Source organism: Apteryx mantelli, chromosome 1, assembly GCF_036417845.1.
Source record: "Apteryx mantelli isolate bAptMan1 chromosome 1, bAptMan1.hap1, whole genome shotgun sequence".
NCBI classification, from domain to species: Eukaryota; Metazoa; Chordata; class Aves; order Apterygiformes; family Apterygidae; genus Apteryx; species Apteryx mantelli.
Genome location: NC_089978.1, coordinates 133,568,941 through 133,593,619, shown reverse-complemented (window position 1 = coordinate 133,593,619; position 24,679 = coordinate 133,568,941). Strand labels below are relative to the sequence as shown.

The following is a 24,679-nucleotide window of genomic DNA, read 5'->3' as shown; positions in this document are numbered from 1 at the left end:
AATGGTCAGGGATAAGCAGCCAAACAGGAGACGCCTTTAGCTGACTTCACTGCTGGAGAACCTGTTTTAGGACTATATCCTATGGTCCTCTGCAGTAGGGAATAAATATATCTCCTTTCTCTTCTTCTTTTGGGAGGGTCTTGTAGGCCATTTTAAATGAACTGGTAATCTCCCAGTGATCAGCTGTCCTACTTCAGCTTGACTTGCTATTTGCTGCAACACTCAACAGTAATAAACAGCAATTTAGCTAAATGTGTTTACTAAGACTATAAGCAGCAGAACAAAAAAACCACAAATTCCTTCAGATAATCATTATCCATTCAAGCAAACACACAATAGATATAAACAGGCCAGTTCATGATTCTCAGAGCTATTGTTCATATTCTGAGAGCTGTTTGTAGGCTGACATCAGTCTGCAGTGGTTGCTGTTTTTTAACTTTCCTAATAAACCAGACCATACAGATTGAGGTGTGGGCACGATGGTTAGTGCCATTAAGCAGTCCTCTTCTCCCACTAACATCAAGGTAGAGCACATTTCTAACCATGCTGTCAGGAACGGGGTGCACAGCCCTCTCCCCTGGGTCACCCTGAAGCTCACATCCAGCCCTGTAAACAGAGCCACAGAAATTCAGCAGCACAGTTCACAATAAGGATATGGCAACTTATGCAGCAGGAGCACGTTATATGCACATTCTGCCACATACCTCCGTCCCATTCCACTGAATCAACTGCTAGTCCTGTCCTCGTCCTCCTTCCCCATACTCTCAATGTACCTCAGCAGGCACATGCTCTATATTCAAGACTTTAATGAGGAGCAAGGGTATTGTGGGAATGTCACATTTCCTATTTCTATGAAGAACTGAAGTCTGACTTTTTCTGGACAACAAAAGAAAACCTCAAAAAGGGAAAAATGAACACCAGCCAAGAAATGAGGTGAGGGGAAAACATTTATGGATGTTGGCAAATCTACTGTACAGCTTTCCCTTGTTATAAACTACATCACTGTCTGCAAAGCCATGGAAGATACTCTTCTACAAAATAAGATGATACAAGAAGACTCGTCTCTTATGTCCCTCACAAACCTAAATTCCTACTTCTCCACTAAGAGCTTGCAATTAAAGGTGTTTTATGCAGCACATACACTAGGTCAGTATCCTAGAACGAAGTTCAGGCTAAAGCAATAATGCACTGCACAGCATGGCTTTAAGACTCCTATGAAATTAAAATAAAGATTTGGAGGCTCAGAGCAACCCTGGTCGGTATAATGGGATGGGGGAAGGGCAGCATGTGGTTTGGGATATTTTCACCAAATGTTAAATCGCACAGAATATTTCACTCGTCTCTAGTGTGAGATCACGACATGACTCCTCTGTAATGAATTCTTTATCTTGGCAGCTCTCCTGCTTTCTCCCCACTGTGCCTCCCTCTCCCCTTCTGGTCCCAGTGCAGTAACATATGGTAGTGTTTGGCGCACGGTTCGGGCCTGGGAGCAGGCCCCGCTGCCCACACCTGCGCCATCCTCCACGGCGCTGCACAGCAGGCAGCCGCACGAGGTCATGCTCCACCACTGCCGCATGAGCTCACTTTGCTCGCTTGCCTTCCCAGGCATGCCAGGGCAGCTGGGAGGCTGGTTTCAGGCAGCAGTTTGGTTTTGGAACTGAATTTGCTGGTTACAGCGCAATGCACAAACTGTCACCATTCCCTACGAGAGGCCTGCATCATTGCCATGTGGCCACAGTCAAGCTGCTCCCTTAGGGGGCTGCGCTGGAGCAGGAGCCCAGGGTGCCCCAGGTAGCCATGACAGCACCCTGCCATCCCCTGCCCTTTCCGTCCCAGTCACAAATGACACCAAACAGCTGAAACACGAAGCCCCACTAATACACGGCTCCTTCAACACAGGGCAGGCACAAAGAAATAGGCCGCAAAATGGCCGCCTCCTCTTGTGACCGTTGGCACATGCCACCCGCGCCCAGAGGGGCAGGCCCAGCCGGAGGGAGACGCGCAGCAGCCGGGACCGCCAGCGGCCCCGCGGCCGAGCTGCGCTGCCCTACCTGCCCGCAGCGCCCCCCTCGGCCGGGGCACTGCGGCCCCCCGGCACCTCCCGGCTCGGCGGGTCCCGTCGCCGTCGGCTCCCGCCCTGCTCTCCCCCCACAGGCCCCCCCGTTGCCACGGCGACGGCGCGGCGGGCGTGCCCGGAAGGCGTCGTCCCGCGGGCGCCCGGTTGCCACGGCGACGGCGTGGGGGGGGGGCGCGCGCGACCGAACGAGCGAGGCGGCGGCGGCGGCGGCGCCATGGGCCCCAAGCGGCCCAAGACCGGTGGCGGCGGCGGCTCCGCCGCGGGAGCCGCGGCCAGGGGCTGGGAGGCTGCGCTGGTGTCCGCCCGCCTCGAAGAGGTGAAGGCGGCGGAGGGGCTACTGGGAGCGGGCGGGCTGCGGGGGGGCCGGGCCTGGCCTGTAGGGTGCGTGTTGCAGTACGGGGGGCGGCGGGCCCCCAGGCTCAGCCCGGGGAGGTGCATAAATAAACACGACGCGCCGTTAAGCTCCCCCCTCCCCCTCAAGTACCTCTAAGAACTGAAAAGCGGCCAAATAGCTTGCTTTTTTCTTCTTGATGCTTTCTGGGACTTTGAATGCCAAGTTTTGGCTCGGGGTGAACTTTTTATAAACTGCTGAACAACGAGGTTTGATGGAGGTGCTGACACAGCATTAACTGCAGCGTTGAAAATGTGAAGCTATAATTTTCCTCCTTGAGTGTGTGTAGCAAAAAGGCACTTTTTTTTTTAAACAGTGTGTGAGGATCTGAAAGCATATCTAGGTTTCCAGGTCCTGTGTAAGCAATGTAATTCTAATAAATCTTAACTTGCAAGAAAGAATTTGGTTTCAAAATAGGGCAGTAGTTTAGCAAACAATAATATTTATCTAACATATGTTTATCTAGCACTGGTTCTGCAAGTGAGACAAATGACTTCCATGGCCTCATTGTTTGTTGGGTTCCTGTTGTGTCTCCCTCCCCATTTTTTTTTTTAGCACCTGCAGCTGGTAAGTGTGAGGATTTCTGAATTCAGGAGGCAGCTTTTAAACTGGTTAATCAATTTACCAAACATGCCACAAATGTCAAAAAGTCTCTTACATCCTTACTTTCTCTTAATTTGGATTTGGTAGGAGCCGTATAGTGTAAGTTTAACCAAGCAAAATCACTTTTTAAAGTAAGTGCTGCTCAGCTAAGGCTGTTGTTTCCCATTTTTCCCTAGAATATACCTATTCAGTAGAGCTCAGAGGTACCTGAGCTCTTTCTCGTTAGTGAATCTCATCCCTGCCTTAGGAGAACCTCCCCGAAGCATGAGAAGGGAGTGGAGGTTTAGTCTCCATCACCTAGCCAGCTCCTGACCTTTTTCCTGAGCTTATTAGCAAGACACCAATTAGCGATGTTTTTGTAGTGGTGTTTATTGTGGTTGTGGATATTGTCCAGAGAATTCACTGAACAAAGTGCTTTGTTTTTTCTACTGCTTTTACGTACAGCTTATTATATATTTTTAATACAAATAATTATATTGAAATATTTTAAAAGGAACTAAAGTGCTCAAAAGTTAGGAGATGCCAAAATTAGGCTTATTCAGGACCACCCGTTGAGGCAGATGGAAAGAAATGTTGGGAGATGTTCACTGAATGGGGCAGGAATTGCATAGGAGAAAAATATGAGATCATCTAATTAAAGGTTATCATAATGTCTATACCTAAGGGGGCTGATTTAAGATTCCTTGGTTTCTTAATTTGGTATTGTTAGACCATTTTACGTTCCAGTTAAATTCCAATCTCTCTGTCTCGCTGTCTAGATGCTATCAGACAGAGCCTTGAGAACATGGGAAAAACTGTCTTCCTGCTCCAGTTTGAGCTCAAGCTTTGATGCTGGGCAGCAGCTAAAAATTCTGATTCAGCTCTTAGAGTCATGTGCAGGAGCCTACTTTTTGCAAAACTGTCAAATGCTAACAAATCACTTCTGAACATATGTGAATTGAGACTCCTCAAGTATGGCCAAATGTAATGTAAATAGTAAAAGCACATCCTTGACACAAATGTGTCTGTGCTGCCAAATTTTGGTTCCTTCCTCTTGAACATGGAGGGAATTGAATGTCTCAATTACTTAATCATAAAGGGTTTTTTTTAATTAAAGGATAAACATGACTTTTTTTTTTTTTAATCAAACCTCATTCTGACAAATAACCAAACCACACCATCTTTTCTCCTTCCCTCCCCAACCCCCCAAATAAGATTATAGCATGGAAGAGTTAAGCCCAAAAATTTAAAGGTCAGGAATTGAAAACTGCCTGTGAAAGAGAGTGTTGAGCAACTTTAGTTATAGGTGCTGCAAGCCACACTCCTCAAATTATTTCATTCTTCTCCTCAGCATTGTATATCATATGTTCTATGAATCTTAAATTATTTTGGAGATAACAGGAACTCTATCAATTAAATAAATTTCTCTCCTGTTAATTCATGTATAATATATTTTGAAATCTTTTGCTTTTCTCAGTTTAGAGAATATTTTTTCCTTTTAGGCCAAGCATTTTAATGTGTGTTTATGATTTGCAGAATTTTATTGGGCTGATGTCTGAAAAGGAGTCATTTTACCGGTAGTGTTAATAATTTATGGGCGGATGTGCTAACTAAAATATGATTTAAATACTGTTTACTAAACAAACAATTGCTTTTTACTAAACACACCGTGAAAGCTGTCAAACGGACTACTCAAAAACATGTACAAAGGAAATATGGATTTGGCAGAACTTCGCATTATAGTTTATGGTTTTTTATATCTGTTATCATCTTTTTTTGTTTCTAATGTGCTACACAAAAGAACATGGAGCTACAGGTTGTGTTGTCCTTCAGATGTTCATCAAGATATTTTGATTGGGTTCACCAGAGAATTAAACTGCAAAACGTAAATTAAGATGCTTAGTCAGTTTTAAACTGCGTGCTACTTAAAGGGCAACATTTGCTGAGTAAAAGGTGAATTCTGGACAAATGCAGCCCTAACAATTGAAATAATTGTTAGGTATTATATATCGTTATTAGCTAGTATAAGTAAGCATAGTAACCGGAGGCCGCTTTTTGCTCTGACTTTGCTTCTGTACAGTTTCTCTTGTATTATTGCCATTTTAGGGTCTGAAAATTGAAAGAAAAATAAGCCTTGTAAAAAATTCTGAATAGGAGGATTCTGCTTTTGCTTACTACTCATAGTCCTTTATTTCTGGAGAAGAATTGACATTCAGTTGAATTGTGATGTTCTGTAATCTGCACAAATTATACAGCAAAAGCTCAGGCCCTTAAAAAAAGAACCCAGTGGTAGTATGGGCATGTGTCAATCAGCAAGTAATGGAAGTGGATTTGGAGTTTTCTCGACAGTGTTACCCTCTGCAGTAGCTGCCTCAGGGCTACAAAAATGGCTGATAAGCAACCTTTTCCAGTAATGCCTACTGTGTTTACTGACTTATAAGCTCTCTGATTGTTGAAAGCAAAGAATGCCAGAGGTAATGTTGTCTTAAGTGTTCATAAATCGCTACTAAATCTCACTGTTTCTGAGGCATTACCTAAAAATCTAGAGATACAAGAACGCTTGCCTTTTGATGCTTAAGTGTTTGGGGTTTATGTTTTCAGATGTTTCTCTTCAGCCTTTACAGTTAAATTTGAAATTGTGGTGTAATGAAATGAACCTATTAGTTGTGGCCTTAAGAAAAAGTAAAAATCAAATACCGCAAGAATAAGTGACACTGCAGAATGTCAGATAGTCATATTACCTGAAAAGGGAGGTTGAGATGACCTGAGGTGCTTTTCTCATCAAAAGAAGTCTAGAAACTAGCATTGCAAAAGTGGCCAAATTTTTTACCCCACTTTACTTTGCTGTGCAAGTGTCTTCTCTAGAACAGTTGTCCTTTTGTTTCTAGCAACTGAGGCAGAGAACACAAGATGTTTTATGGGGAAGCAAAATTTTGTGACTACACCTGCTTTTTTTTTCAACGTGAATTGGAGTTAGAGGGTTTTTTGAAATACTTCTATTATTCCAATACTACTGTGACAAATAGGAAATGTAGACTGCATATATCTGAGCCAAAATGTTTTACAGGTTGAAAAAAAATTGAGATTACATGGGGACACGATGGAGGCTTGAGAACTAAATCAGGAAAAGACGGGTCACATAAAGGTGTTCTGTGACAACCGGCATTTTAGAAAACCGATAGCTGCTTACATGGAGCTCTCAGAGAAATTAGGATCGGAGCTTCTTCATCTGAGGGGTACACCAGCTTCCCCATAGATGGTCATTTCTGACACTGAGAGGGATTTCGATATGTTTTAACTTTTGACATGCCCAGGAGTTTTAAAATGGGGGACACAGTGCCATTTGTGACGATGATTGTAAATTGATGTCTTCCAGTTAGGAATTACAGGGAGGCCCAACCATTTGTTGTATTCATTTACCAATGTTTCCTTTCCAACATTAATCTTTTTTCGTTCAGTTTTGAACCAAGGTTGTTGATTCTCTCTACTTCCTGGATTTTGGTCTGCTTAATGCATAGTAGGTAGTGCTTGTACTATACTCTCTCTCTCTATGGCAGCCTCCATAGACTGTTTCCATGCTTTTCCAATAGCTTTTGTTATGGTTCCCTCTGTCCTGTTCTTGAAGCTAGGAACCTCATTTGAGGTAGCCTTAAAGTCACAGATCTGTCCTCCTTCAGGTCCTTTCTCATGCCCCACTTCTACAATAACATCTGAAAGAATTAAGCTAAGGGGAGGAGCAGTTTTATATTGAGGGAGAAAATATTTTTAAAGTAATCATATACATTTTACTTCGTTTCCTTCTCATTTTTACATTGTAATTTTTTTAGGTGGTGAGCTGTAGAAGCAGGCTCTGTTTCTTTTCTATCCTTTCAGTGCCTTGAATATTAAGGGTACTATTGCAGTATTGATAATATAAGGACAATATTGCAAAAATAATAGATTTTTAAGGTCAGAAAAAAGTATAGTCAGTTAAACACCTTAAACTATATGTTAATGCTGCACATTCACTGTTCGTATAGACTTCAGTTGCTGTTCTGAATGCTCAGCTTTTCTGAAAAATGATGGGTCAGTCTAGAAATAGAGGACATGCTATTAGTTGACTGTGAAATCTGGATAATTTTACCGTGTCACACTGTATGTTGTTACTCCTAGCATTCATCTAGCTCCAATTCCCAACTATTGGATCTTTTTTATAAAAGAAATATTTTTTCTTCATATTACAGCTAGGGGTGTATGGGATGTATCCTTAATAGTATTAAAATTTTTCCACTAAAAGACTATGTATCCAGTTGCATATACATTTGTAGAATTAAGTTAGGTGTGCTTGAAATTCCACTACCAGTTACTTTTTGGAGGCTATTTTACTTGTAATATATTATCCAGTGTTTTGCCTATACTATAAATATTGTTGTAGCTGTTCTGTTGAGAAGCTCTAGCAGCTTGTTTCTTTGAAATAAGGAATTGACAGGGGGAAGACAGAGCTGTCACACTGATGTCAAGGGCATATCTTTTGCTGAACCCCTGAGAGTGTGTTTGGATAAATTGTAAGTTTTTTCAAAAGTTAATTTTTCACAAGCAGGACTTTTCCTGATGTTTTGCTTTGGTGTTACAGGCTGCTGTGAAGGTAGGCACCACTGTAGAAATCGGGAAAACTCTCTTTCCCTTGCTTTTATTACCTTCCCAGGGAATGCATAAGTATTGTGAAGGAGAAATTCTTATTACTCAAACATAACTCTGAAAGTGCCTGGGAAAATATGAGATGGGCTAGAGAATAGGATTTTGGAGCAGGAATCTGAGGATGGAGAAAGCTGGGATCTGTCAGACAATGAAGTTTCACTTAATGACCCATGTGGGCTTTCCCACTTTTCTGTTTCTATGAATATCTAGTGGTTTGGGGGGAAAAAAAAAAAAAGTGTATATGTGTAATCACATTGTGCCATCTTCGTGTGATGTTATGCTTTGTTACCTTATCGTATTGTAAACTATTTCCCCCCATGCAACATCAGATGTCTCTTTCTCCCTTTATCAGTTAGTCAAATTACAAACATTTAAAGTAAGTTTTTTCAGCTGAGAGAAGGGAAAGGAACAAATGAAGAAGAAAATGGTGAAACTGAAAAAAAGAGAATACTACTACTCCTGTTGTTTACATCTAACTTTTTTTTTTTTGAAAAGTCTTTTCCCTTGCTCTACCATCACTCAGGTTTTGCTCCTCTTTTTTGCAAACATATGTCTATACATTTTACATGGTATATGCATATGAAAATATTTCCATCCAAATTCTAAAGGTACCATCCTGTCTTAAATGTCTTTAAAAACTCTCTTTGCCATGATGCACACTGGCTGACGTGTGACTCTATTTAGCCTGATCCTGGTTAGCCTGACATTTTCCTGGGACTGCCTTGATTTTACTGAAACTGTTTCCATGTTTACCTTTATTGCTATCCTTGCAGATTACACATGCAGATATGCAGTGGAAAAAAAATTTTGATGATTTGTGAGGAGTGGAAAGCACAACAATTAGAAGTGCTTCTGGTTTAGGTATCGCTGATGCTGATAGAGAAGACTCTAGGGAGACACATAGATGCACTGGAGATAAGCACTCACAGTATGAAAGTTTGGAAGGGATTCCAGTAGGTTAAACTGAGAGAAATGGAGAAGACAACGAGTAAATAATAGAAGTTTCTGAAATATTGTTGGTTTGAATCTTTTGTGGATGTATATCACTAAATAACGTTACAATCTTTTCTTGTTCTGCATTTCTTTAATGCAGAAATCAGGGTTTTTGTTTTTTCATGATACTATACGCGTATTTCACTGGAAATGCTTGCAAACTGCTAGTGTTTTTCATTTTTTTGTATTTTAGTGAACTATAACTTGCCATTAATATATATTTTCTTAGTTCAGAATACTTAGTGAAAACAGGTAAGAGCCATGGATATGCAGTATACTCTCATGAAAATATAGAAATAATGCTAAGATTTTCAGAAAGTAGTAGTTGGGCATTTTCTGATTCCCTGGATCATGGAACTGAAATTGGTTTATTTTTTTCTACAGAAAATAATGACAATGGTATGAATACATATATTTAGATTTATACTTCTTGTTCATTCACCAAACTGTCAAATCTGCAAATACATTTTAAAATTACTTGTTTTTTATATGATGTTGCGTGAGCATCATATGAAATATAAAATGCAGCATTTGCCAGTAAGGTTTGTACAAGCTGTTACAAGTTTTTTGTTTTCCACAGCATAATGCTGCCATCTGATGGTAGAAAGAATTGGGACAAAAGACTACATGCTTTTTCAGGTTGTACAGAGTTTATGTCAGTGTGACAAATATGGTAATGTTGATTATGTCTTAGGAGAGTAATCATCTCTACAGGCTTACTCCTTGAAACTGCAGAAAAGCATTTTTGTTTGCTTGTATTTTAATAGACTAAATGTTTTATTTTGGAAAGTAGGATGACTGGAAACCTAGCATTGCTTTTGTTGTTGGGAACAAAATTGAGGATGAAATCCACACAAAGGCCTTGTCTCTTGCTGTGCAGGTGCCACAGCGGAAGCTCTTCAGCGTGATAACACATGAAGACGTTTTCAAACAGGTATTCTGAGAAAATAGCTTTTAGAAACAAGTCAAAGGCTAGATACCATTTCTGTTTTTGATGAGATGTTACCTTTTTCTGGTAAGTGGTAACTTCAAATTACATATTCATAATGGGATATATATTTATATATATCCCATATTATGAGATAACACCATTAGAGGCTTTAAAAACTACACTGATTTGTAGAAGTTAAAAATCGAAGAAGAAAAACTGACTGTGTACACTGGTCCGCTTGCTGTAAACAGTGTGGTTTTGTACAGAATTTCTTCAAGGTATTAATCATCAAAGCTTCCACCTTAAGGTACAGAGGTACCTTAAGATGACTCCTCACCATTTTGGAGTGTGAATGGAGAGTTTACGAAAGAGAATAACAAAAATAAAATGATTTATTTAAATTTTAAAATCCAATCAATAGAATACTTTGTTTTCTTGCAGATCATGGAAGCTGGAAATCAAAAGGGAAAAAAAGTTAAGGATGTGCCTATGTACCATGAGGTGGGTTAAAACCTGTTTTGTAGAATCAGTGCTCTTTTATGTTGAGGTAAATACAGCTGTATAAGTAAGTTATGCATACCTGAGTAAATGCAAATCTGCTTGATGTAGCTGATAAAAACACTCAAGATGCTTAAACTGCTTTCTTCTTCTGATACCATCATAGTTCTGTTTGGACTGCTAATTAAGTGAGGATCAAGATATCTTTTTAGGGATATGGGCTTTATTATGTTAAGAATACATTATGTGATTGTATTTTGATGATGATCTCACAAATTACAGATAAATAATTAAACTCTGCTCTCCCAGATAATGGCAGTAAGTTAGAGACTTGTACCCTCTTTCGTTTATGGACTGCAACTCTAGAATACCATCTGTGTGCGCTAGTATCCATTATAATGGTAGTTTGGTATTAAGTCCTAACCTGGTTCATCCAGAGAGGTATGTCAGAAGGGTTGGGAATCGGGTCTAGTACAAAGAGGATTTCCTTCTCCCTACCTTGTTAGTGTTTTACTTACAGCTTGTGAGAGGTTATAAAATCCTATGATTAATTAGAAGATTGTTTAAAATTTTCTCAGGTAGAGTTTTATGGCCCTATAGACCTGAAGCAAAAAGAATTTTGGATCCTTCTAAAAAGATCTTGTTTGCATTTCAGTTCTGCAATGACTAATAAACATTTTATATGTCTCAGGTTTTGGCGGACTTTATGACAGGTCTTTTTAGTTGCAGTCTGTTTTTCAGTAATGCCAGACTACTATCTGAACGAGTCCCTTTGGAATTGACATGACTGTGAATGTTATGCAATTAACCCTCTTCATTTAGGACTAGCCTCCCAGACGAAGTCACCTTTATATTGCTTGGGATGTAAAACTCCTTCAGTCCTACTGACAGAAGGATTTTGAAGTCTGGCTCTAAGCAGAAGCTTTGCATGATACCTGTATTTAATTACTAAGACCAATTTTCCTTGTGAAGTGGATACTTATTAAATTCCAGCTGTCAGTGCTGTGTCTCATTAGCTGCTTACTTTACTCCTCAAAGACTTTTTTTTCCCTCTCCTCCTTTAACAGTGAATATAAAATGCCTGTTCTGACCTTTTGCTTGGACTCAGTTTCCGGTCTGGCTGTAGCAAATTGAAAGATTGATCAAGTTGCTACGAGCATTAAGATCCTGCCTCTCTCGGCAGAAGTTTGGTCCTGAGTATTCACTTAAGGCCCATTTGCAGTTTGTGCATTCAAAGCTTTCATTGTAATAGGGATAAACAAGTATAGAGGTAGCACAGAACGCAGAGTTGTGAAATGTTCTTCTGAAAGGAACATTTTTGTCTTCATTGAATTAAGTTCTCTCCTCTGCTATAGAATTCAACACAGTAGGATTTCCGCAAGTGTGTCAGATTTTGGTGAGATTGTAAATGAGGTTCCTGAAGTTTTAATGATTTTTGAACATACAAAGTATACCAAAATATATCTACATGAATATAGGTCTTTAATGACATGGATATTAGCATTGTTGTTAATGGTATTAATAGCAATGTTAATACCCATGTTTCTGGTCGTCTTACACATTGCCTTTACTAAAATGCATGGGTTTTATTAAATTTCTGTACAGCAGTCTGTAGTGCCTGCTTTAAGTCAAGCAACTTTAACTTACTATTTTTGATATATTGCAAGCTAATTATATATCATGTTAAAATAATTCCTTTTGTCTGTTCTAAATTATTGCCCTTCAGTTTTTTGAACATCTTATTGTGCTGTGTTTTGTATCACTCTTCAAACTTCTATAGTTTGAAGAGGATAAGGGCAGTTTTTATGGATATGTGGATGACAAATTCCCAGATCTGTGGGAGTCTGTTTCTTAAGTAACTTGATCAGGTTCACAAAATAAATCAGTTATCAGAAAGTAGGAGTCCTGATTTGTAATTCTGTGCTAAGTCTAGCACTTAATTAAATGTCATTAGCTGAGTCCCTCATAAAGATGCCGGGGAAAAAAAAACAATTTTCATGTATATGGGAGCGAAAATGTTAAGTTTCCTGTAAAATATCAACAGATTTCATAATAAATCAGATTAAATCATCATGTACAGTTTTTCCAAAAGACAACACCTAAAACTGCAGTGTGCTTGACTACAATATATGCATTGTATATATGTAAGGTTTGTATCTTTTATTGTTCATGTACCTGTTTGTTTTGTTCGCTTTCTATTAAGGTTGGTAATGTCATGTGTAATGAAGGTCTTTTACTACTACCAAATATGAAACAGTGTTTCACTTTCCAAACTTAAACTGTTCATGCTAGCGTTTCCCATACTAGGTTTGTTTATCAAGCTGACTTTTTTTTTTTCTGGAAAATTTCATTGAGAGTGAGTTTAGGAGCTGCATGGATGAAAAGATTTGTTTTCCTTTCAACTGTTGTTTCCAAGTTTTGTTGGACTCACTGGGGGAGGATCAGGAAAATTGCCTTCCCTTTACCCAGGAAATTCTGAAAAAGAATCTTGTCGCATTCTCAGAAAGGAAGGAGCTGGAGCTAGGGAGTAGTACCATGGTAAGAAAAGATTGTGAAAGAAGATGGAGGTGTGGAACAATTTTGTGGTAATTTCAGATAAGCTGAGATGCTTGGGATAAAGGATCATGGAGAGATGAACTAGGCACAAGTGGCAGAGATAAAAGCAGTTTTGTTTGGATGTGGATCCCAGAATACTGCCTTCAGAATGTAACCTCCTGCTTGTGCAGCCAACAAAATTGAAATCTTGTAACAGCAGCATCCTTCCCCACACTGCTCTGACTCATCTCCAAGATGAACCATCCTGTGCAACACAAAGGGATTGACTGCAAGCAAAAGTATCAATCCTTATTCTACTACATGCCACAAATTGATATATTAATCCTGCTTTCTCATAGCATGGCTCCTAGCTATAGTTTGTTAAACTGAAAAATGTTATCAAATCAGGGGCCAAATCCAAATCCTGACACATTCTGATGCTGGAATTCTGTGCCACTGGATGGAACAGCATACACAGAGTGTAAATCAGCTCTAAATGAGTGTTTCCCAGATGTGAATCACTAGGGAGCTAGCTAACTCTATTGACATCTCTTGCATTTTGGGGTGGGAGGAAGCAGCAATGGTGTGCATTGCACTCCAGAAATACTTGCTTGACTCGTGATTCCTTCAGGACTGTTGTAAGTGAACACAAGTTAGAAAAGCTCTTAGGCATGGCACTATTATAAGAAAAGACCTAAAAAGTAACCAGCAATAACTTCCTCTTCTGCTAGGCACTGTACAGCACACTGTGGAAGAGTGGATTATAAAGCCCTTTCAGCAAGCACATTTTAAGTAGGAAAGACAGGCACAGCCTAGGGGAGGAGGCTATTACACAAGTGGAGTGAACTGTGTCATAGCAGCAAACCCCATGAGTTGGGCAGGAGGTGGCCAGAGGAGGTATTCATATAGGAAAGGAAAGGATAAATGGACTGTTTGGGGTTGGACCTCGAATGTACTGGAAGTGTGTTTGGTGTAGCTGAAATGAAAGTTTCCTGCAAGTGGGGGGTGGGATGTTGGGGTGGGGTGGTGGTTCTTCTCTATTCTGCACCATAGCTTGAATGATGCCTTCTTTCTCCTCTCTCTCTTTCCTTCCTCTCAGCCCTGGGAGACACAGAACTGTGAAAGGAAGACTTTTCTTCTCCCTTCATCTCCAATAAAACTGACCCAAGTGTTCTCTGTGTTCTTTTCAGTCTAGACTGAGGTGGTGCTTGGTAGGTTATACATCTCGTGTTTTAGGTTTACACTGTTCAGGCTTACACTGCTCAGGTTTACAAGAGGATTTCAATGGGAGTTATGTCATTACGTTAAGAGTTAGACTGCTGACTCTTCTGGTAATGTATGTTTCTGCTAACTCTTCTGTAAATGTATGTTTCAATATATGGCTTACAGCCATATTTACTGGATCAAAGAAAATCTAGCAATTACTCTTCTGTTCTTAGTGTAGATACTCTGAGATTGTGTCCAAATTATCCCTTAATTCTTCTATGTATTTAGCAACGTGTATTAAATTCCTTCAGGCTTTTTCAATTTTTTAATTTCTGTGAATCTTCTCCAACAGTCCTTTACAACTCACTAATTATTTTTTTTAATTGGGGGCTCTGGAATGGACTTGGTATTTTTTTTGAATATGTATCAAATAAAAGCGTAACTCCTAATTTAGGAGCTCATTGTATACAAGATGGAAGCTAATTTTAGACTGATTAGTTCACCATTGGCCATTGATTCTTTCTTAAAGTTACCACTTTTCAGGTTCTCCATCTTGTAAATTTGGCCTGTTTTCTTCGTTCCAAGATATCTTGTAATTTAACAAAATTAAATCATATTACTTTCTTGCACTACGCTAGCTACATTAGCCAAATTACTTGGCATGAATGAGTTTTCCAGTACATTCTTTATAACTCACATGATTGTGTCTTCTGCCAATCTTATAATGGAAGACTCTGTCTTTTCCATGATTGCTGATAAAATGTTTAAATAGAGTAGTCTCACTATGTTGTATGCTTCAGACCTCGCAAGAAACTCACCTGTTTATGATGACTCTTTGCGTATTATTGTGTTTTGAGACCTGTCAGTTAATGAGTTTTAATCTTTGTCAGAGCTTTATTAACTTCGAATGCTTGCCTCAAAATCAACAGTCAAAAAATACTTACAGAATTCTATTTTTCACCATATCAAAGTTGTTATCTTTTTCAGCTAGAATTGCATCCTTCCCGGGGAAAACTATACTGTTATTGGATAGATTACCAGAGAAAGCTAGGGTGTTAGTGAATATACCTTCTATTTTTCAAAAAGAACAAAATTGAATTGGTAATAGTTATTTTGCCCTCCTTTTATTTGTTGTTCATTGAATCCTCCATTAGGACATTAGGGAAAAATGTCAGATCCTCAATTATTCTGCAGTGATCAGCATTACACTGCCAGTACTTTAAAAAAAATCAGTTATTCTAGCTTCCCTTTTTTAAGCATTGGTGTACCATTAACTTTATTTCATTTACTTTACAACTACCCTTGTGCTCTGAGGGTTACTGAAAGTCAACTAGTCATCTAAAGAGTTTCTCAGCTACCTGTTTTTAAAACTTCTGTGTTTAAGTTATCCAGGTCTGATGAATTCTAGTATGTCTAGCTTTAAAAGCTGCCATTTTGCAGCTTTCTGTTTATACTGTTGGAAATACTTAATGAGCTTATTAATGATGTGATGCAACCATACTATCTGTTGCTTTTCCAAATATAGAGTAAGATGTTCACTGCTTAGCCATGCTTTTCCTGCATCTTTATTGACTGTTCTACTGTTTCTATTTAATACTAGACCAATGCCATGCTAGGGATTTTTTTTCCTGATACAGCTTAAAAATGACTGTTGTTGTTGTCCTTAACTCTGCTGGTATGCACTTTTCTTTGCCTTGTTTTTCTTTCTTTATCTATTTTCTCTAATTCATAGTTTAAGATGTGTTTGTTGCTACAAACTACCATTTTTCCATTTACTGATTTTAATTCTTAAAGTTACTTATGTTAGCCATTTTCTTTTTCCTTTAAACTCACATGCTTATTTTTCTTGTTTATGAGATTGTGCATTTTTTGTATATCAAGCAGCGTCCTTAGACAGATGTAAATTGAGATTCATGTTCCTCTGCTTAAATTCTTTCTCACAACTGACTTGGGGCATAATAGTTTTCAGTTCTGTGTTACTGACCCTAACAAACAGAGAGAATGCATAATTTCTAGCTGGGTCTTTTTTCTCCTGGCACGTACTAAGTATAATCCAAGTCATTATCACTTGTAATCTAGATACCATGATAGTCTAGTTTTATAATCAGTGCCTCTTCATCTGTTAACTAAAATCAAATTCCTGCATTATCAGAATGAAAAATTTCATCTTCTATTTTTAGAAATTCCAAGGATATTTTGGTAGTGGCAATCATGAAAGCTCTGGCTTACACCAGACTGAAACAGTCTGAGATTAATGTAGGATTGGGGAGGAGGGAGAGTATTTGGCTGAGACATTAGGGAGCTAGTAGTTCTGTTATTATAATGGATTTTGGGGGTTAGAAAACCAAGGCATAATTTGTTTCTGAGATGTGGTTTGAAAACTGCTGATTTTCAGTGTTGCGTCTCCTCCCCTCTCCCCTATTCACTCCTTTCTAAATAGGTTAGAATAATTGATTTTAATATTCTGTTCATATGAATCTTCCTACCATGTTTCAGTAAAATGAGTGGGGTTAACTTTGTATTTATAAATCAACAAGTCCACTTTCTTTTGTTTAGAGCACGATCTCACAGAAGAGATGTAAAAGTAAAGATTGATGTCTTTATCCTTTCGTGTTTTGATTGACTTTGCGCTCAATTCCTTTTTCTTCCTCGCCTTTTAATATTAAAATAATGCCATTCCTGACCAGTCTAGCAATCCTGTCTCTCCTTCCCTGAGGAAGACATCTAAATGGTGCACCCTGTTCTGTAGACAGTCCCAGGTCTCATAGAACCAAAACTGAACTTTGTAGTGTGTACTTCAATAGACGTTCACTTCTGGAATCCTCTGTCTTACATCTTTCCATTTGGTATAGGGAAATATACAAAACTTAAGAACACTTTTCTTTTACAACATCTTTCCAAGTTCTCTGAAGTTGCCTATAATTTGTGAGGTATTTTGCAAAATATTTTAGTGTCAAAATGCACAATTCTGCATACCAACCTCAAATGCCTATCTGATTTTAGAGTAATTTATCATATTTTAGGTGTGGAAAGACAGTGTATGATCCCAATGTTTGTCTACCCCTTGCAAAATACTCTTTTCGTTAGTGTAAAATTCTGAACAAGATTTGTCCTTTGTCAGCACTGTTGATTTTCTTAAGGCTAGGATGAGCCACAACAGTGTCATGCAAACCATCTTTTTTTAGTGAGCATGTTCACTTTACAACCAGTTCAGCTTGTGCTGCTGCCAGCTAAATAGGAACCATTTATGGCTGTGATGAACTTTTCCAAAGAGAGTCTATCCCACTCCAGGACGCAAATCCTTGGCATCTCCAGATGATATGCAATCTTTGGGTTATCCACTTCCCTCATACGTAATTTTAAGGTATTCCAGGATTTTCTATATCTTGATGATTTTACTAGAACTCATTGAGGAAAAAGCTACGCACACTTCTACCTGTCCTGCTCACCTTAATACTTGGATACTTCATAATGCCTATCACTGGGGACTTCGAAGTGCTTGCTAAATTGCTCTGCCAGACCATTGCCACTTTAGCAGTAGTCAAGAGAGTAGAATATCATTGTCAAGTGCATTCTCGGAACTTCAACATCTTTACACACATTCTCCTTTTATTATTGGTTATTGCAGTGAAAAAGAAATCACATTAAAACCAATGCCAAATGACATCAAAAGAAAATGTCATTACAAAATAAAAGGTTCACCTGGGTTCAGCTGCCTCTCCAGAAGGACAAAGATCATCCTTACTTCTGTCTCTGGTATGCCAGCCCAGTGTGGATGTCTTGATACCATAGGGCATCTCACATGGCATTAGATGGGGGTGGGGCAGGTTAGTTGTTCTAAGCCTCTGATATAGCAAAAGTATTTTTATTTCAAAAATAGGAAACCTGTCCCACCTAGCAAGTATAAAATATTACCCAGAAGAAAGATATACCACCATGCCTTTGCATCAGCCTTTGCCATTGTCAGAGCATCCGATGCCACTCTAAGATCAAGAGAAGCATGTATACTCCTTTGAGTTATCAAATTATGTGCCTTCCACTTGCGATTTATTTATTCCTTGAGTCTGAACTGCTGTTACTAGGAGCTGATTAGTCCTAGACATTCTAGTTGTCTGCAATCCATTTCTAAAGTCTCTCCGGTTCAGGATCCCTTGCCAGGAGCCCATCTAAGGACAGTATGTTACATTAGGAAGTACTGGCATTTCCAAATGCTGAAACTGGGGCCAAAAATCTTGCACTCCTGCTGGAAAAGGGTCTTTGTGTTGTCATTTTCTGTTTCTTAAAAACTGACAACTCTGATTCTCTATTACTTGAGACAATTGAACATTTTCATCTTTACTTTCCATTTCAAAATAGTGACTGTTCTTCATAATCCTAAATCTAGAATTCTAAAGGCATTGCCCTCTGCCTGTATTATTGTTTTACTACTGTTAATTGTAATTATTTGGCCTGTGGCCATTCATAAAACTGAAAATTGGTGATGATATTTTTTCCAGAAAAGAAACTTGACACCTTTTGAAGTTTATCTGGCTTTAGGTACAGTGCTAAGATCTTGTTACTGCTTCCTAGATTACATGATTTCCTGCATACATGCAACTCAATATAAAATTCCATGTTTTTCCTTCAGATTTTGTTAAAATATCTATATAACCAAGCAAACACCAATTAAATCTGTAACAATGTAATCTTTAAGTTGGTAGAAGGACCCTCTGAAGTACCCAAAGGAAGTTCTGTTCTCTGTTTTGTCTCCTTCAAAAATTTCAGGTAACTTCAAGTGGTTAATAAAGTGCAATAGAGTTTAAGACATGTTTTTCTAGTAGAGCAACTAATCACTCTTTATCACCAAAGAAAACTGAAAAATGCAAAAAAGCCCTCTTGCAGAGCTGGACCAAGGTAGAAGGGTCCTGTCTACTAGTTCTGTGGTGCCAACAGTCCTGAGGAAACTCAGGAAAGATGTAGCTGGAATGGTTGTGCCAACACAAGTGTTGATGAGACAACTTTGCTGCTTCAATCTTTTTTCCTTTTCTTTTTCGCCTCTTAAATCTTTTTTTTTTTTTTTTTTTGCTTAAAAACTTAAATCTCTATATTTTTAAACTTCTACCACTGGTTGGATTCTCTTCCTAGCCAGATATAATATTAGAGAAGCATGACTAAATCATCTAGCTCTGTAAGGTTCATTGTGTGGATCCAGTTGGCTGAAATTAATGGAGAGACTCTAGTTCTTGAAAGCATAAAATATTCTACTTCTACAATAGAAGTGTCTTGCTAGGCACATTTACACCACTGCAAGGTAAATACTTCAAGATTCGATCACAGCGCTATGTCTCCCCTACAGAGCACAGATCACAGCAAACTGGCCTGTCTTCTCTTTTAAAGAGCTCTGGGTTCTGTAGGAGGTCCTTAAGGAATCACTTAAACAGCATTTCAATTCTCTCCTCAGTTAGCATGTAATAATTGGACAGGTGTCTGAAGGGTCATGTGAGAGAATCTCCCCTATGCGTAGAACTCCTCTTCCCTGAGAAATCAATGCTCAGGCCTGATCTTTTGAATCACCAGATACCCATATCCCATATTGTCTTCCCTTCAAGCAGCCTTTTTTGGTAGCAGTTAGGTGGTCAGGAAGGCATGGGAGATGTATTCTGTAGATGGTGAGAGCTCTTGTATGAGCTCTTTAATAAAGCCAAGGTGAAAATTCGTCTTAATATTTATGTAATATGTTTTCTCATTTTTATTTAAATTAGGTTATTCTCCCATTTGCATTCCCTTAATACATTATTCAGGTAGTTGTAATGTTAAGAGCCATGCGCTGTGTGTCTTTAGAAAGTTCCCTTTCTGCATGGCTGGGATTAAACCAGTTAAGGTAGTCCCTCAGGTTGCATGTTGTTTGTAGAGAGAGGTTTAAATCACAGGCCATTTTAAAATGGTTATTTCTAACTAGGTTTCTGCTAACCAGATCAAACTTTGTAGTGAATTGGCAAAAACAGACTTGCTCACATGAGTGACAATGTATCTTTCTAGGTAAAGCAGCTGTTGCTGCTGCTTTGAGAAATGTTCCCATAATAGAAAGGCAGATGTTTAGTACATGAGCGGCATACATATTTGCTCGATATTGCTCAATAGTGAAAGCATCCCAGTCTTATTTTAGTAGGTTTGTCTGAAAACTAGGGTTTAGCTGGGGACTCTGAGGGGCAGAAGGAGTCATCAAATCTACTTGAATTCATTCACAGAATCACAGAATCGCTGAGGTTGGAAGGGACCTCTGGAGATCATCTAGTCCAACCCCCCTGCTCAAGCAGGGTCACCTAGAGCACATTGCACAGGATTGCATCCAGGCAGGTTTTGAATATCTCCAGAGAAGGAGACTCCACAACCTCTCTGGGCAACCTGTTCCAGTGCTCTGTCACCCTCACAGTGAAAAAGTATTTCCTCGTGTTCAGATGGAATTGTCTGTGTTTCAGTTTGTGCCCGTTGCCTCGCGTCCTGTCGCTGGGCACCACTGAAAAGAGTCTGGTCCCATCCTCTCGACACCCTCCCTTCAGATACTTGTACACATTGATAAGATCTCCTCTCAGCCTTCTCCAAGCTAAACAGGCCCAGCTCTCTCAGCCTTTCCTCATAGGTGACATGCTCCAGTGCCCTCATCATCTCTGTAGCCCTTCGCTGGACTTGCTCCAGTAGTGCCATGTCTCTCTTGTACTGGGGAGCCCAGAACTGGACGCAGTACTCCAGATGTGGCCTTTTTTAAATTCTCTGGAGTACATGTTGGCAGAGCCTTCATTGATTAATGAAGATGATTCACTGGCTTAAGTTTTGCAGACTCCCTTGTGGATGCCTAAGCTCTATATGGAGCTCTTTTCAGATATGCCACAATTTAGATGAGTCCTAGAGCTCAGTTGGAATTCTGAGTTTGAATTCACCAATGAAGGATGCTGCTTAAGCAGATGATCTTTTGACATGATAGCTGGGAAGAGGTTCTGAGAGACAAAAATGAAATGAGGTGAATAGTCTAATAGCAGAGACTAAATTGCCTACCAGCACACTGCAGATATGATCTGAAATAAGTTGTTTCTGTCGGCTCAGTGCCTTCCTGGTATTCTTTCAATAAGATATAATAGTCAATGAAATGACATCAGCAGATGCAGAAAAAATCTAATACTATGTGTACGGAAGCCCTCTTTGGACAAAAGGGATTTACCTATTAGTATAGTTCATGCCATGCAGTTTTCATTCCATAATCTGTCTTGAAAGCTCCTTGTGAGGGGTTCATGACAGTGGCTGCAGATTGAAATAAATTATTTTTATTAGCTTGCTCAAGAAAGTACATTTGCATAGTAAACAATAACTTGGTTGGTACATGTAATCTATTGAGCTTTTTGACTAATGGCTCTGCTGTAAAAGATACCCCAAGTTCCCCACTGTTCATAGCAAGTTATGCTAGCTGCTTCCAAGTAATGATAGAGCAGTCAAAATTGATAAAGCTGTTCATCACCTTGAAATCTTTTCTGGTTATGATTTAGCAGTCACAATGGTTCTTCAAAGAAAAATACTATAAAGACTCTGGCTTTAAATGTTTTCCTAATTTTTAAGACCTGTCTCCTACCTCAGTGATACCATCACCTACCAATAATATAGTATCTGCTACAAGTGCTCATACAATGATTGAATGTCTTGAAATCCATGCCCTTTGCACCAGGCAGCTAAATCTCTGTATGGTTCGTACTGCCACCATATGAGATCAAATCCTGTATCACTGCAGCCTTTCTGCACTTCACAAGTCTGCCCCCTGCTGTGTGAGGAATGCTGAGTTTCCTCTTCCTTTAAAGGAAAAGAGGCCCTACCTAAGTGAGTTTGTCTGTCCAAGTTTCCATGGTTTCTCACATAAGGAAAAGGTCATCGTTGGCAGGATGAAGTATAGCCAATTTGAAATGAATCCACCCCATAGTGTCCTGAAAAATTCCATCTATCTGTATTCCTACCAAGTCTTTCTCTTCGGCTTTATTTTGTTTTATTGAGGCTCTCTGGATTATGAGCTGCTTATGCCAGGTGCCTGCAAAAGTCACAGGGCCACAAAGGAAGTAAACATGCATCAGTGTAATACATTGAGTAGCTTATGAATTTCTTAGATCAATCCATGCAGAGTAGATAAATCTTCTATCTTTAAAATAGCAGTGATGAAGGACTGTTGTTTTATTTGCTTATGCATGAAGCAAATTTTACATTGCTATATGCAGAAATAGTAATTTGCCTCTTGTGCATGGGCAAATGTAGTGTGCTCATGTTATCTTTGTCTTATTTGTCTGACCTCTCGCCACAGTCTTAGAATGTACTCTTGTTAAATAGAGTTTTATACCTACCTAACACCTCACTTAAAAAACATTTGTCCTTCCTATCCATTCACGGAGTGGTTCAGCTCATTATAGGCCTTGGACAAGTCTCTTCATTTCTGCATTCTCTAGCTGCAAAATACAAATAGAAAGCATTGTGTTTAACTGGTAAAATGCTTTGAAGTTCTCAGGAGGAATGTGCTGTAAAACTGCATAAGCGTTCCTTCTGCCATGAACAATAGATCAGCAACTGCCACCAAGCCTGGTTGCTATATATACTTTTTGGGAAGCCTTCCAGAATCCCCCCATTTACCCTCTATTGTGTTTCAAGAAATGTGCTTTATACAACCAACTCATCTAGATTAGGCAATTGGGATGCATCTCTTTCCATTGCCTGTTAACAGTATTTCTGCAATGAAGTGTGTGAGAATTTTTCTAAGGGAAATGACTGTGCTACTTCTACCAAAGTCTCTTTCTCTCAGAGCTCAGATTTTCTGTGTAGCTAGTTTCAGGTGACATTTTTGTTAGAATGGCTAGTAGCTCTTAGGGTCCCTATAGCTTTGGGGGATTTTAAATCTCTTCTTAACATGTCATTGATGTTCTAACACAACTCTGAAATCACTGAGAGTCCTTATGGAAGCCTTCCACAGCTGACTGGTTGAGATAGTGAGCAGAAAGTATTCTTACTCAGAATATGAATGATATAAAGCAAAACTGGTCTTAACCATGATGTATTTTCCTGTATGTGGAGTAAGCAGATCATGGAGTTCATTAGCATTGGAAAGTCAGGGGGGATTTATAAATACAAGTATTTTGGTGGGTTTGTCTCCCTGTTATGTGATTCAGAAAAATCTGAATATTAGGAGATTCTTTTCTGTGTTTTGCTTCCATTTCTGTGAAACAATTATTTGGTCCAAAATAGCCTGGATTCCATTTTGGCTTTGTTTTATCCAGAGAACCATTTTTAGTGGCTACATTTGCTTACTCCAGGTTTTACTTGATGAGTGAAAATTCCTAAGAAGCTGGACAAGAAACTATGAAAGCTCAACACTAACAGTGTTGTTTGCATCAGACAAGACACAGTTCAGTGAGATACAGTGTGCACCTTCATTGTCTGAATGTTAGCAGGCAAAATTGACACCATATGTGCCCAACTGTAATTGCTCCAAGAGGGGAAAAGAGAAACATGTCAGAATGTTTGAGTAACACTTAGTTCAGCCCACAGTTATAAATAAAGCTGATGGTTGCTTAAAAACAGAAGTAGGAAAATATTGTGGTTATATTATTCCATATTGTGGTTATATTATTCCTCAACAGCGCTTCCTACATAGGTGAACTTTATGACAGAGACAACACAAGTGAAAAGAAACATATAACAACTTTTTATGTTATTTTTATGTTATTTTATTTTTTTCGGAGTAAATAAAATGGTTATGAGGCTCTAAGGAAAACAGCCCAGATGTTAGTGAGTTGTATGAAATTTAGTGGAAACAAGCTGTAAAAAACATAGTCATAAAACAGCCTGTCAATGCCACACATCTGGACAATGCAGCTGTATGTTCCTGCTGCTGTCATCACCCTAAGAAAACTCAATAGCCTTATTTCACCCCAATTAGGCTGCATACCAACAGAATCAGCATTACACAGGGAGGGGATGTCTTTTCACCAAGACAGACCCTCTCAAGTTCCCCTCAAGAAGTTTGTATCTTTCATTCAGGGCTAGTGCTTCAGATGCTAGCTACTTTGTAAATAATACTCCAAGCTATCCCAGTTGATTTGATATCTGTTAAATACTTTTTAATTTATTACTTTATAATAGGTAGTTGCTTAATGTTATTACTTTGCTTAAAATATATATATAAAAAAAGAGTTTTTATAGTAAAAACTGTGTATCTGTTGACCTTTACATTAATTATAGAAGTTTTCTCCATTCTAATTTTATCTCATGCTACAGCAGGCATAACTTCATTTGGCTAAAAAGAGGGTCTTGGGAACCAAAGAATAGCTATGCATCTTACTGATACGTTGTTTTTCTGAAAGCGTGGCCATTCTGAGCCACATATTGTACAATGTGAAATAGCATTCCGTCATTACAGCATACAAAATATATGTCAAATGTAATATTAAAACTATACGAGTAATAGTTATTTTTGTTTTTTCTCTGAAGGTGACTGAGGTAGCCAAAGCCATTCTGGAAAGTGGAGAACAAATTCCTATAACACTGATTGGAAAGCTATTGAAATTTCAACTGCTTTGCTTCAAGCAGAAGGACCATCAGAGAAGAGAAGCTGAAAAGAAGGTACAACAGTATGCCTTAAGGTGGATGCCTAATCAACTTTATCAAGGCACTTTCATTCAAGTGCTGTTTGCATAAATTCAGCTTTCTCCTCATGTTTAACTGTCTGTATCCATAATTGAAGAGAAATTTAAATACTAATGGAAATTTTCAGTTAATTAGATTTTGG

The 24,679-nt window shown here is 38.9% G+C and overlaps 1 protein-coding gene across 1 annotated transcript in view; it reads left to right on the top strand.

Annotated features, from left to right (window-relative positions):
• The first annotated feature begins 479 nt into the window (after window positions 1-479).
• Window positions 480-24,679, top strand: part of SPAG17 (sperm associated antigen 17) — a 124,755-nt gene continuing 100,555 nt past the window's right edge. Inside the window, exons 1-4 of the mRNA XM_013958151.2 lie at window positions 480-524; window positions 9,514-9,654; window positions 10,093-10,152; window positions 24,382-24,513. Coding sequence (XP_013813605.2) covers window positions 480-524; window positions 9,514-9,654; window positions 10,093-10,152; window positions 24,382-24,513 — 378 coding nt within the window. The remainder of the gene's footprint in view (window positions 525-9,513; window positions 9,655-10,092; window positions 10,153-24,381; window positions 24,514-24,679) is intronic.